Source organism: Vollenhovia emeryi, unplaced genomic scaffold, assembly GCF_000949405.1.
Source record: "Vollenhovia emeryi isolate VEMERY1.0 unplaced genomic scaffold, V.emery_V1.0 DF939180.1, whole genome shotgun sequence".
Classification (NCBI taxonomy): Eukaryota; Metazoa; Arthropoda; class Insecta; order Hymenoptera; family Formicidae; genus Vollenhovia; species Vollenhovia emeryi.
The window spans coordinates 1-10,850 of NW_011967186.1; the positions used below are offsets into that span (position 1 = coordinate 1).

General features: G+C 34.7%; 1 protein-coding gene across 2 annotated transcripts; it reads right to left on the reverse strand.

The window, feature by feature from the left end:
- Nucleotides 1-94: 94 nt before the first annotated feature.
- LOC105563053 (proton-coupled folate transporter) lies at nucleotides 95-6,001 on the reverse strand. 2 transcript variants are annotated; one of them, XM_012014326.1, is made up of 6 exons: nucleotides 3,821-6,001; nucleotides 2,394-2,636; nucleotides 1,524-1,875; nucleotides 844-1,239; nucleotides 339-476; nucleotides 95-193 (listed from the first exon to the last, which is right to left on the reverse strand). In XM_012014326.1, exons 1-6 carry the CDS (start codon nucleotides 3,833-3,835, stop codon nucleotides 102-104), a joined length of 1,236 nt encoding a protein of 411 aa, XP_011869716.1. In that variant the 5' UTR covers nucleotides 3,836-6,001; the 3' UTR covers nucleotides 95-101. The 2 variants fall into 2 exon arrangements, with proteins under 2 accessions (XP_011869716.1, XP_011869717.1); XM_012014327.1 differs by lacking the exon at nucleotides 3,821-6,001 and adding an exon at nucleotides 2,777-3,229.
- Between the last annotated feature and the right edge of the window lie 4,849 nt (nucleotides 6,002-10,850).

The following is a 10,850-nucleotide window of genomic DNA, read 5'->3' on the forward strand; positions in this document are numbered from 1 at the left end:
TAGGTTTCATGTTTACAGCAACACAAGTGAAAACTATATATTAATTTGTCGGGATTAAACCGGTTTCAGTCTAGCTGTAAAAATAGATGTAGTAATTATTGCTACGCACCTCGCTCCTCTACAGGCACAAGTTTCGAAGTCATAGATCTGAGTACTGGAGCTACTACGGGACCTAGCGCAGCAACAGCAGCGCCTGCACAATAATTATTATATAAAATAATTTCCAAATATTCGAGTATGCGTGTAATATTCTAATTAAAAATTTAACGATAATGACACCGTATAATATTTGAAAACAACATGATAACTGAGTGGGAGACATAAGTCCTCTTACTTACCCACGTAAAATAATTCCGGGCGGTCCGCTAAAACAAATACCACTCTTCCAGCGGCGTGTGCTATTGCTCCCACAGCTACGATGAAAGTGTCCCTCATTTTTATTAATTTACTCATAATTGGCACTCCGATAAGCATTGCTGTTGGAACAGAATTCTTTTAAATATTTCGTGCACTATGTCTTCGTATTTCTAACGTCATTCAGAAATAATACTTCAGAAAAACTGGCGAACTTTCAAATTCCATGACGTAGCAATAATAAATTTGTGTATTTTTTAACCTTATGTACGGTTGATTTCGATTTCGCGCAATTAGTTGGCAATTTTTTGATTATCGTTGTTAATCAGGACCATAAATTAATCAGGAGTGAAAGTTCTTGCAAATTCGATTAAAAAATTTCTCCTTTCACTCACGACATTCAGAGCATATTGCAAATTAATATCATCGAGACTCGCGAAATGCCAATTCGATTAATTTGGATCGAGTCTACGTATGTGTCGAACTGACCTAATACGAAGAGAGTCGATTGGAACGTTTTAAAGTTGCTAAAATCTGCAACGTCCCACTTAAAGACTAAATTAGTGTACATCTGGCTCTTCGGCTTCTCGTCTCTCTGGAATGTATATAGACACATCGCCAGCAGGAGCAACCAGAGGTGCAATTTGCCATGATTGCGCCTTGATTTCACTAACGTTCGCATTGTCGTGGCGACATGTCGCATGTCGAAGAAGTCCAACAGCCAGTTGGTGCCCGAAAGCGGTTGCTGCTGTGGTGACGTTTGCCATTTGAGCCACACGAGTGAATACACAATTGCCAGCGAGAGTAAAGTTGCATTTACAGCAAACATAATCGTGTAGGACTTGTTGACTAAATGAGTAAACACATATGATCCAAGTGCAACTCCTGCGAACGGAAGTAAACGGGAACGATTATTTAAACATTACGCCAATGGATTGACTCTTTTATATAATCGTGGAACATATTCGCAGAATGAAAGTTGTAAAACAACAATATCGACAATCCATGAATTTTAACTCAGAAATCGGAGAAGAAATTCCATAATAAATGTGCAGTATTTATAAAAAAAAGGACGTCGTAAAATTTTACTTTACGTCGTAGTTCGATAATAATTATTAAAGTAATTATCTCCTCGCATAAAAATTTGTTGAGAGCAAACTTGTGCCTACCCGAGGGCATGGTACTGAGATAAGCGATATCCAGGATCGTGATTCTCATGGTTCTTTGTTGCACGGAGCTTACGTCCGATATGTACGCGAAGCAACTGCCGAAGATTGCGACGTCGCCGCCCAATATGCTCATCGGCAGAGTCGCCGTGTACACTACCATGTTCAAATTCCAAGTGTTCATCGTAGAATTGATGACGATCATGATGGAATAAAGCAATTTGCCCGTCAGGCCGCAGATGAGCGGCAATTTACGTCCGCGCCGGTCGCTCCAGTTGCCGTAAAACATGGCCAAGATAATAGGCATCGCATGCCCGGCAATGTCGTTCCACATATGGAATTCCGAGACGGTTAGCTGTAAGATAATTTTTTTTTCTCAGAGAAACGGAATGAAGTGAAAATGACGGCGTGGAAGTCAATTATCAGCATTGAAACGCTGTCCTGAATTTCGAACATTCAGAACAAATTCAATATGCGGAAAAGTTTCTCTAGTTTTTTAAGTCTTTTATTAACAATTTTCTATTTCCAATAAATTTTCATGAAACGAAACTCGGGGATATTTGAGTACACATTTTCTCACGTGATCCGTACTTGGTTTTCACAAATATACTTTGATATCATTCGGTATTATATTTTTGTCCGTGTGATTATCTGTACTCTGGTAAATAAGCTCTTCTTACATTGTAGTTGTAAATGAGATAATCGTACGTGCAAGTGCTATTGTCGTACTGAATATTTCTCGATAAGCGGCACCTATTCCGATCAAATTTAACAATCTCACGGTCCGTTAAGTTGAACTAAACTCCACGTGTCTATACAATGCGCATGTTTTTACGTTTTTTTTCGGTTATTTTATATATACGTAATTTTTACCTGTACTTTCTTCTTTATCTCTTTATTATCATCATCGTTCAGCTTCATACAAATTTCTTCAGAGTACCCGTGATCCACTCGACATGCTTTATACCTAAAAAAGTCTTGCTCGACGACTGACGTGAACATAAACGCCATCATGAAGAGCCACATGGTCGGCTCTACTGATACATATTTTATCCATCTAAAGTATTTTTTGCACATGTTTCTGTTTCCACGAAAAGATTCCATTTGTGGCGTCACCTAGAAATTGCAAAATAAATATTAAAATATAGTCAGTTATAAAATAATAAAATGGATGCAGTATAAATTAAAGGCCACTTTCGCAAAACTTAATCTAGCAAATAAATTTAAAAATATGATTAACGTCCCTTAAAACTTACGATGACAAAAAGGTTGAGAAAGTTGAGAAATTTGGGAAAATTGTAATTGCAATTTTACTGTTAAATTATAGTTAATGATTTATATAAATATATTTTCTGTCACACAAATACACACTAAAACGCGTTCAATAACGCGTATCGCGTAGCTTGTACCGCACTAAGTATATCAACGTTTCGTAGTCACTGTTTCCATTTCAGTACTGCTCGTGTTATGATAGCTATATAATTTTGATCTTTCAACCTATGTCCAATGTCGTATCTAAGTAGGAAATATCAGCAACGCTCATGATTTAAACGATTTTAATTTCGTGATGAATGACGTACTCTCTGAAAGTCAATCAGTGAGTTTTTAGTGAAAACAGTGAATTGTCACTGATACACAATTATAAATTTGCCATTGCGATTTGCAGTTTGTTTAATCCTTGCATATCTTTGCCAAATTCTTTACATATATTTCAATTTTATTATTTTTTTACAATAATTTTTTCTTTCTCAAAATTAATTGTAAAAGACGACAAATCCTAATAGATTCCTTATAGCAGACTCGAGTGATTTTACGCCGGGATATTTAAGAATTAATTACAGTGTACAAACATGAGAAATACTTGATATAATTCTTTTTCTTTTTCAATTAAAACTATCGCGCGTTTTACTACTTATTTAATTATTGTACTGGCTATATTTTTATTGATGACGGTATTTATAGCTGGTAAAAAAATGGAGCAATATAGTTTCGTAGAAAACTACAAAGATTTTCCTTATGAAAACGTCGCGAAAATATTTAAGATACAAAATTGACGTCTGCAAATTGCCGCTGGTTAAGTCATTGTATTGTATTATACGATTATGACAGCAAATTATAAATAATTTACATTTTTGTCTTAGAGAAAAATGAATATTTTAATTATTAAGACGGTGTCCTAAAATTATACGTAATAGAATGACTTAATTTTCTTTTTGCTGTAAAAATGTTTTTAGAAAAGAGGATGCAAGATTGGATCAAAACGATATTTTTGAAATTAAATCGAAGCGTCATGTACTTGCCTTGTCGGTTTTCATATTGCTATTTGTTCCCACTGGATTCTTCGTTCTTTTTTTTCGAATGAAAGATTTTCGATGCAACTGAACTTATTCAGCCATTATTTCCAACTGTTTTACGTAGTCAGTCTTGCACAGTCCGCTATTTTACTGGATACCTCGCGTTTACGCATGAAATTCGCTGAGTTAGTTCGTAATATGCCACGGATACTTTTATCTGTGTGTATCAGCATTAGGTTGGCTTTAACGCACGTGTTATCGGTTGAGAAATTTTAGAGACACAATAAAATTTTCTGTGTTAAATATCTTCCTTGCAGTTGTGCATTTAACTACATAATAGCTAACAGAAAATTCTACGAACAGCGAAGGATATATATTCCTACATTCTGATTAGCCGCGATACATTCTACTAGTAGAACATTGTTAATTAAATGAAGTTTAATATATGCTTTCACAGTTTGTTATTAAAAGTTGGCAGGTGTTGCAAATTCGCAAAACATAAGAAAATAGTTGCACTGTTTCACTGAAGACTCGGTGTCCAATATAAATATGCAGAAGAATACACACATAAGTTGTGAAACGATAAACTTGGAAAATAAACCTATCTACGTTGCTTCTTTAAAACTTCTATTATTCTTATCAACTCGTAGTTACTTCATTTTTATTTAGGAGAATATACATATGATAAACTGAGAAGTGATAAACTCTGAAACTAAACCTTTCATCCATGTTGCTACTTTCAAGTTTCTATTACTTACTCATGATTACTTGTCATTTTCGTTTGGATATTCGAACGGATTGACTTGTTGATCAGTGTGTACGTACATGTATATCAAACCGGAGTTAATCGTATCAAGAATTGCGGCTAAGATATAAGCCGTATCACTTACGATAATTAAACGTTGCAACTTGGATGTTAAAATTCAGATGTCTAGCTTTCCGGGACTGTTTCTGAGAGATACCACAAAGAATGGTAGTATATATGATCTCTCCTGTTTATCTGATAATATAATCTAAAATTATCACAACGCCGTTGTCTGAAAATAATACCTTGAATATCACACTATTCAACCGCTATTGTAAATCCGTAGATATGTGTGAACGTTATCCGAAGCAGCATTTTTAACTTACTTATTACGTAGATCAATTTAATAGTGTAGATAAAAAGTACAAGATAATTGTTGCAATTTTTTAAAACTTTTATTAATTAATTTTATGCGATTAAAATCAATAAAGTCGGTAGAGTTGATAAGCATTTATTGCTTCTTGTCAGCGAGTTTTTAAGAATACATTAAATGAGAGTTGTATGCGTGTAAAAGAATAGCAGTTAATTCAATAAGAGCTAAATAGTTTTCTCTGTTTAAATCAACGGCGAAGGGAAAATACTGATTAACGCGGAAATTGATTAACACAATATTATCTTCTTTGACTTACAATGTTAAAACAATTTATGCTTGATCGACATAATATTCGCAAGTTTACATAGATCAAGTTTCTTTCGATTAACGGGAACATTAGCACATGAAATTACAATTCCGTTTCAAATGTACGAAATTTCGTACTTGCACGTCTGATAAAAACTACTTTGTGAAATAGATCGTGTTCTTTTACATTAAAATGCATCATCGTCAGTTGCACTACTATTCATTTTCACTGAACTCCAGTAAATTTTTATGTTCTCTTCCGTCGTAGTTATTCATTGATAAATCAGTTACATTTAAGAAGCACACGAACTGTTGTGCAGTCAGCGGTTCGTCCACGCACGTGGCTCGCATCTGCTCCGAAAGTATATGCGATACACGCGCAACGTCTCGACACGTGGGTAACGTACACGCAATCGCTGTAAAACTGAAGCCACGCGTTTCGCTCGCTTGCTCCATTCTCCGTTCGCTGACTCGAAACATCTTATCGACGACTTTACGTAATCGGCCTGTTGGGTCTGGGCGAGTAATGGCGCGACATACGCGAGCGGACAAGTGGCGTCGTGACGCTGTAGCGCATCAAAGTACGCTTTGTGTGTTTTCGTTACGTCATTGTCAGCCAATGCCGACAAATTTGTTTGTGAGCGACCACTTGATACTCCAAGCGCTCGCCACGATGCCCTATCGTCGACTGCGACAAGTACGACAGCCTTTGGTTAGGTCGGCTACTCTGACGGGTAAAGCCTTCTCTACAATGGTCGCAGTCGCAGAGTCGCTATTGTAGACGAGGCTTAAAACGAATCCGGCGACATCTTGTGGCGTGAACTACAGGGAAATTAATTTTAAAGAATTTTCTGGCGATTGTAGATATTTATTTTCGACCACCTTATTCCGCAATATCATTTTATCATTTCAACTCGGAGCAAGTAGTTCTCGTCGCGAAACTAGTTTGTGGTAGACTCTGCGGTTGGCACTCGTCGGGTAACATGAAGTATTGATCTTTTTAGTAACCCAGTTTCTGTGGGAGATTTGAAAGAGCGTATCGTTGAATTTACGACGTTACCACGGTTAAACTTTACCTTTCACATTTTACACATATTTCACCTCTTAGATTTTACCTTGTAGATTTTTATGAAATTTGACGAGTCTTCTCTCCAATCCTTGTAATAAATCTCTCCAAATAACTCAATCAGTTTATTAAGAAATTAAATACCACGAGCATGACGCTATAAATTATATTTTAAAGTATCTAGAAATGTGTCTTATGTAATGATTAAATAGTGATTTTCATATACAAAAATTATATCCTTAATAAAATTTTAATAGGAGAAGATAGTATAGTAAAAAATATGACGCTACATAAAAACACGAAACTGCATATCATTATTATATGTAATTATATGTAAGTCGCTAATAAAAGGCCCTTTAAATATTCCATACAGCAAAGTATATTTAAGACTTGAATCAGACAGTCTAGTAATATCTAAGTAGTTGTAATGCAATCCGATATATTCAGACAGCTTTTCGATTCATTTTGCTACGGATATTATAGAAACTCTGATTACTTATTTTTACTCTATATAGTAAGAGTTCTTCTGCCTTTATTAATGGCATCTGTCTTCCGGTGAAGATCAATACTGCCAGCTTTCAGATACAGTAGCTTAAGTTCAGCAGCAATAATTACATCACAAACTATAAAGAAACATAATAAGGGTGATTCTGTGTCATAAAATAGCTCCCGCTCAATAGCCTAGTTTATGCTTAATCATTTGATACGCGTATCAAATGATAAATAACCAGTAACTTGGTTTAATCATTGGCTGCGTTCAGCAGAAAAAGTTGTTATATAATTGTAAGAATCTTGAATCTGGTTGACGTAAGTTCCTAATTTTGGCAGAATTTAACACTCCAATCAATTTTACAACAATAACAAAGCAGTGTTTTTTCTGCTGAACGTAACCATTGGCTGACCAAATACACCATTTGATACGCGTATCAGATTTGGTATAAATACAGCTAGGCCAATGGCCGCTGAGTCACGTACCTATAACAGTGCTACCAACCAAAACCGCTTATTGAAATGTCCCTTATTTAATTTTAATACCCTTATAAAAGGAAAAACAAAAGTCCAATTTTGACAACATTCCATTCGTCTAAGTTACATGCTGCTAGACCATTCGGCAGTTCGTGCGTTAAATTGCTGTGTCGATTCTTAAGGAGAATAATAGTGAAACCGTGAGAATGCGGGTCAGGCCGGAAAACCGGTTTCTTTTTTGCCAAGTTTACAGAAAGGACTGGTTTTAGATATAGGAGCATTCCGAGGATATTACCAAGAAACTCTCAAACTAATTTTTACAAAAATAAAAGCGCAATTGATTCGAATGAAAATAAAGGTATAAAAATATATTTAATTATACTGCAAAATTATACGAATCTTGATTGAAACAGCAGATTAAGTAACCAGATGCGGAAATTTATACATAAAGATGACGGGAGATTGTCACTAAGATACATAATAAAATTATATAATTACAAATGATATTTTTCGAATGTTTTATTATTAAAGAAATGTTATATTAAAGAAATAATTTGGTCACAGAAGGTCCGAACGGGAGTAGAGTGTAAAAATATGGGACAGTTTGATTTTGTTAAAAATTTATTTTATATCATCAGTGTTAATCACGGCGCGCAATTATGGCTATGATATTGATGTGTCTTGTTAGTAAACTTTAGGCCATCAAAGTTACAGAAACATTTTCTTCGGAGTGATAATAAATAATACACTTTTCGTTCTATTCCGTGCACTTTCGATTTCCGCCAGTATAATCTTCCGTAGCGATTCGTATCGTTACATTACATATTGACTTTAGGATCAACGCGACGTTTTATCGACGTTGTAGACGAAGTTTCCACGCTTCCCTGTCATAGGCAAATTGTAGGGAAATCTGAAAGGGGAAACGATCGATTGTTCTCTCAGTATCGATCAACCTCGATTCTTATGAGATATTTTCTACAGTATCACTTACAATATCTCTTAACACACTGTTAACGAGCTATTCTTTCACTTGACGCACGCTATATGTTAATTAATCTATCCTTTGCCTGTTTAACATGCGAGTTATTCAAAAAGATTGAAAAATAAATCGCCTTTGTCGAACCTTAGACATTTTAAGGTATTTGTTTTTAAGAGATCGATTTTTCTAATTTTGCTGCAAAAATGAAGATACAGTACATCATAAATCTTGTCGACAGTTAACGGCTATCGCCATTATTTGGACGATTAGATTTTTGACGCTAATGGGCTTCTAGGCTGTAAAACATGTAGCTGACGGTCTTATGGCGTAAGAACTTACACGATTACTCCGAAATTTACGGTGCAATGCACTGTAATTTCGAGTAAGAGTTAACATGAATAATTTGTGCTCCGACTTCATCTCGACAGTTTTACGCGTGGAATTTATTAGAAAGTAGTTGAACATAAAATTATTTCCTTGATCGATATCATAATAACCAAACGAAATAATTGAGAAATGTTTTACAATAACTTTACGTCAAAGTACAGATATCTGTTTCTTTAAATAAATCCCGTATGGTTTTATGATTTAACCTGGGCTTTACTTATTTGAAATAATTATTCGAGCATTTGCTAAATAAATTTTCGGATAAAAGGAAAATCTCTTCTAGACAAAAAAGGAAATTGTCGATTTTAGCATAAATAACCTGATGCTCATTCGATTGAGAGCTTGTTTCAACAATTGACTAACTTTGTCGATCAACATTTAACATTTCAGCTGGACCTGCCAGCGCGCTATTGAAATTCTCGCGAAAACATAGATTCAACTTGTGCCTTATATCTGCTTATACAGTTATTTTATTAATCGATGATCACTCTAATCGAGCATTAAATTCGCCGCAGCACACGTAATTCGGTTGCGAAAACTAGCACTTAATCCAATTCAATTGATATATTATTTTTCACACAGGAAATATTATTCAACGAATTAGTTAAATGATGTGCTCGTTAAACACGACATCCATTTAATCACTCGGTTATGTTAATCGATTACTTGTCAAAATATTTTTTATCGTGCTCTACTATTTTATCTATAACAAATATAGCTCTTTTGTTTTTCCTTATCGTTCGGGAAGGATTGCCTAAGCGCAATGAAGATCGATATGTATGTTCTGTCCGAGAGGATCGAGAGCTCGCGTCGCGCCAGTAGATGCACATCAACGTAATTAACATCTATGTATACACTTTGGCCAAGTTTGTACATATGCACACAAGCGCCTCATATACATACATACATATTTACATTACCTGCGAACGTATCTAATCTATAAGACATTGAATATTGCGGGACGTCGAACTTCTCACGCGTAACATTCGGACGATCGATCGTTTCTACACAAACGTACCTAGAGTCAGAGATTGCAGCGCGATAGCTCGATCATTTTGATATCGTTTTGATATCGTTTTGGTGAATTCAGTTGTCCCCACGAATAAGAAAGAATTCAGGTTATTGCGTTCCCACTGCGAATAAACTTGGAGATCGTTTTCTGAATAACTAAAGCATTGAAATGTTGAATCAGTAAAATTCCATTTACTCTGTCGAGATTCCACCAAGTATTTATCTTTTCGTCCCCCTTGGTGTTTGCAGTTACACCAGTTGCTTTGTCGCGTCAAATCCGCATTGGTTTCGCTGCTCTATTTTAGGGAAAAGAGAAAATTATTTGCTCCTTACATTCTTGTTTCTTTTATGATAAATTGCATTATATTCGGGCTTTTACTTTTACACATTAAATATACCAAAATTCCTTTATTTTATAATGTTGCATCGCGATATTTTTATATAAAATTAAACTGGTGTTTTAACTAATCGAATTGGCCGATAAAACAATTAATCGCTTTTCAATATTTTTCGTAGACCTTTTTATAAACTAGTAACCTAATTAAATAGGAATATTTTACTTGAAAGTTCCTTCATAGGTTGCTAAGATCGATGAGAAAAAAAATATTACTCGTCGGTTAGTCGACGCTACGGTAACATCATGCAATTTCATTAACTTTCTGCCGTAAAGTTGGCTAGTGTAGAAAATCGCTCGTCCGACGTTTACAGTTCTCTCCTACATCCGCCCAGAGTTTACTCTTTTAATTATATGAATTTACTTTCACGCTAGAGGTCCTTCAAAATTCTGAAATCAAAGTAGAATTGGAACTGCGGGTGCAAAAAATTGACACCATTCACAGCCAATAGAAAAAGATATTCATATGCGATTTAAAATATCTGTAATTTTATAAGTTATTATTACAACGAACGAGATCGCAGAAAATTTGGAAGCTACAGCAATAAATATATACAATTTAGTAATATAATTTTTAATACATTCTCTGTGGATCGTGGATGAAATGAAGTAGCAATTGATTTTCTTTTATTATTTATTTTTCTAATATTTTTAAAATTATTAATTCTCCATATTTTTAAACATTTTCATTGAATGAGTGTAATATGATTTATAATTTTTTATATAGATTTTACTGTCTTACGTGTCAATAAACATTTAACTTCTTTACCGAAATATAATTTTTGAAATTATTTAGTACCAGAAAAATT

What these genes read in the sequence shown, in the direction of transcription:
- LOC105563053 (XM_012014326.1), bottom strand. An exon ending in AGATAAAGAAGAAAGTACAG is followed by an intron (nt 1,876 to 2,393) that starts GTAAAAATTACG and finishes ATTATCTTACAG; the next exon opens with CTAACCGTCTCGGAATTCCA. An exon ending in CCCGGAATTATTTTACGTGG is followed by an intron (nt 194 to 338) that starts GTAAGTAAGAGG and finishes ATTATTGTGCAG; the next exon opens with GCGCTGCTGTTGCTGCGCTA.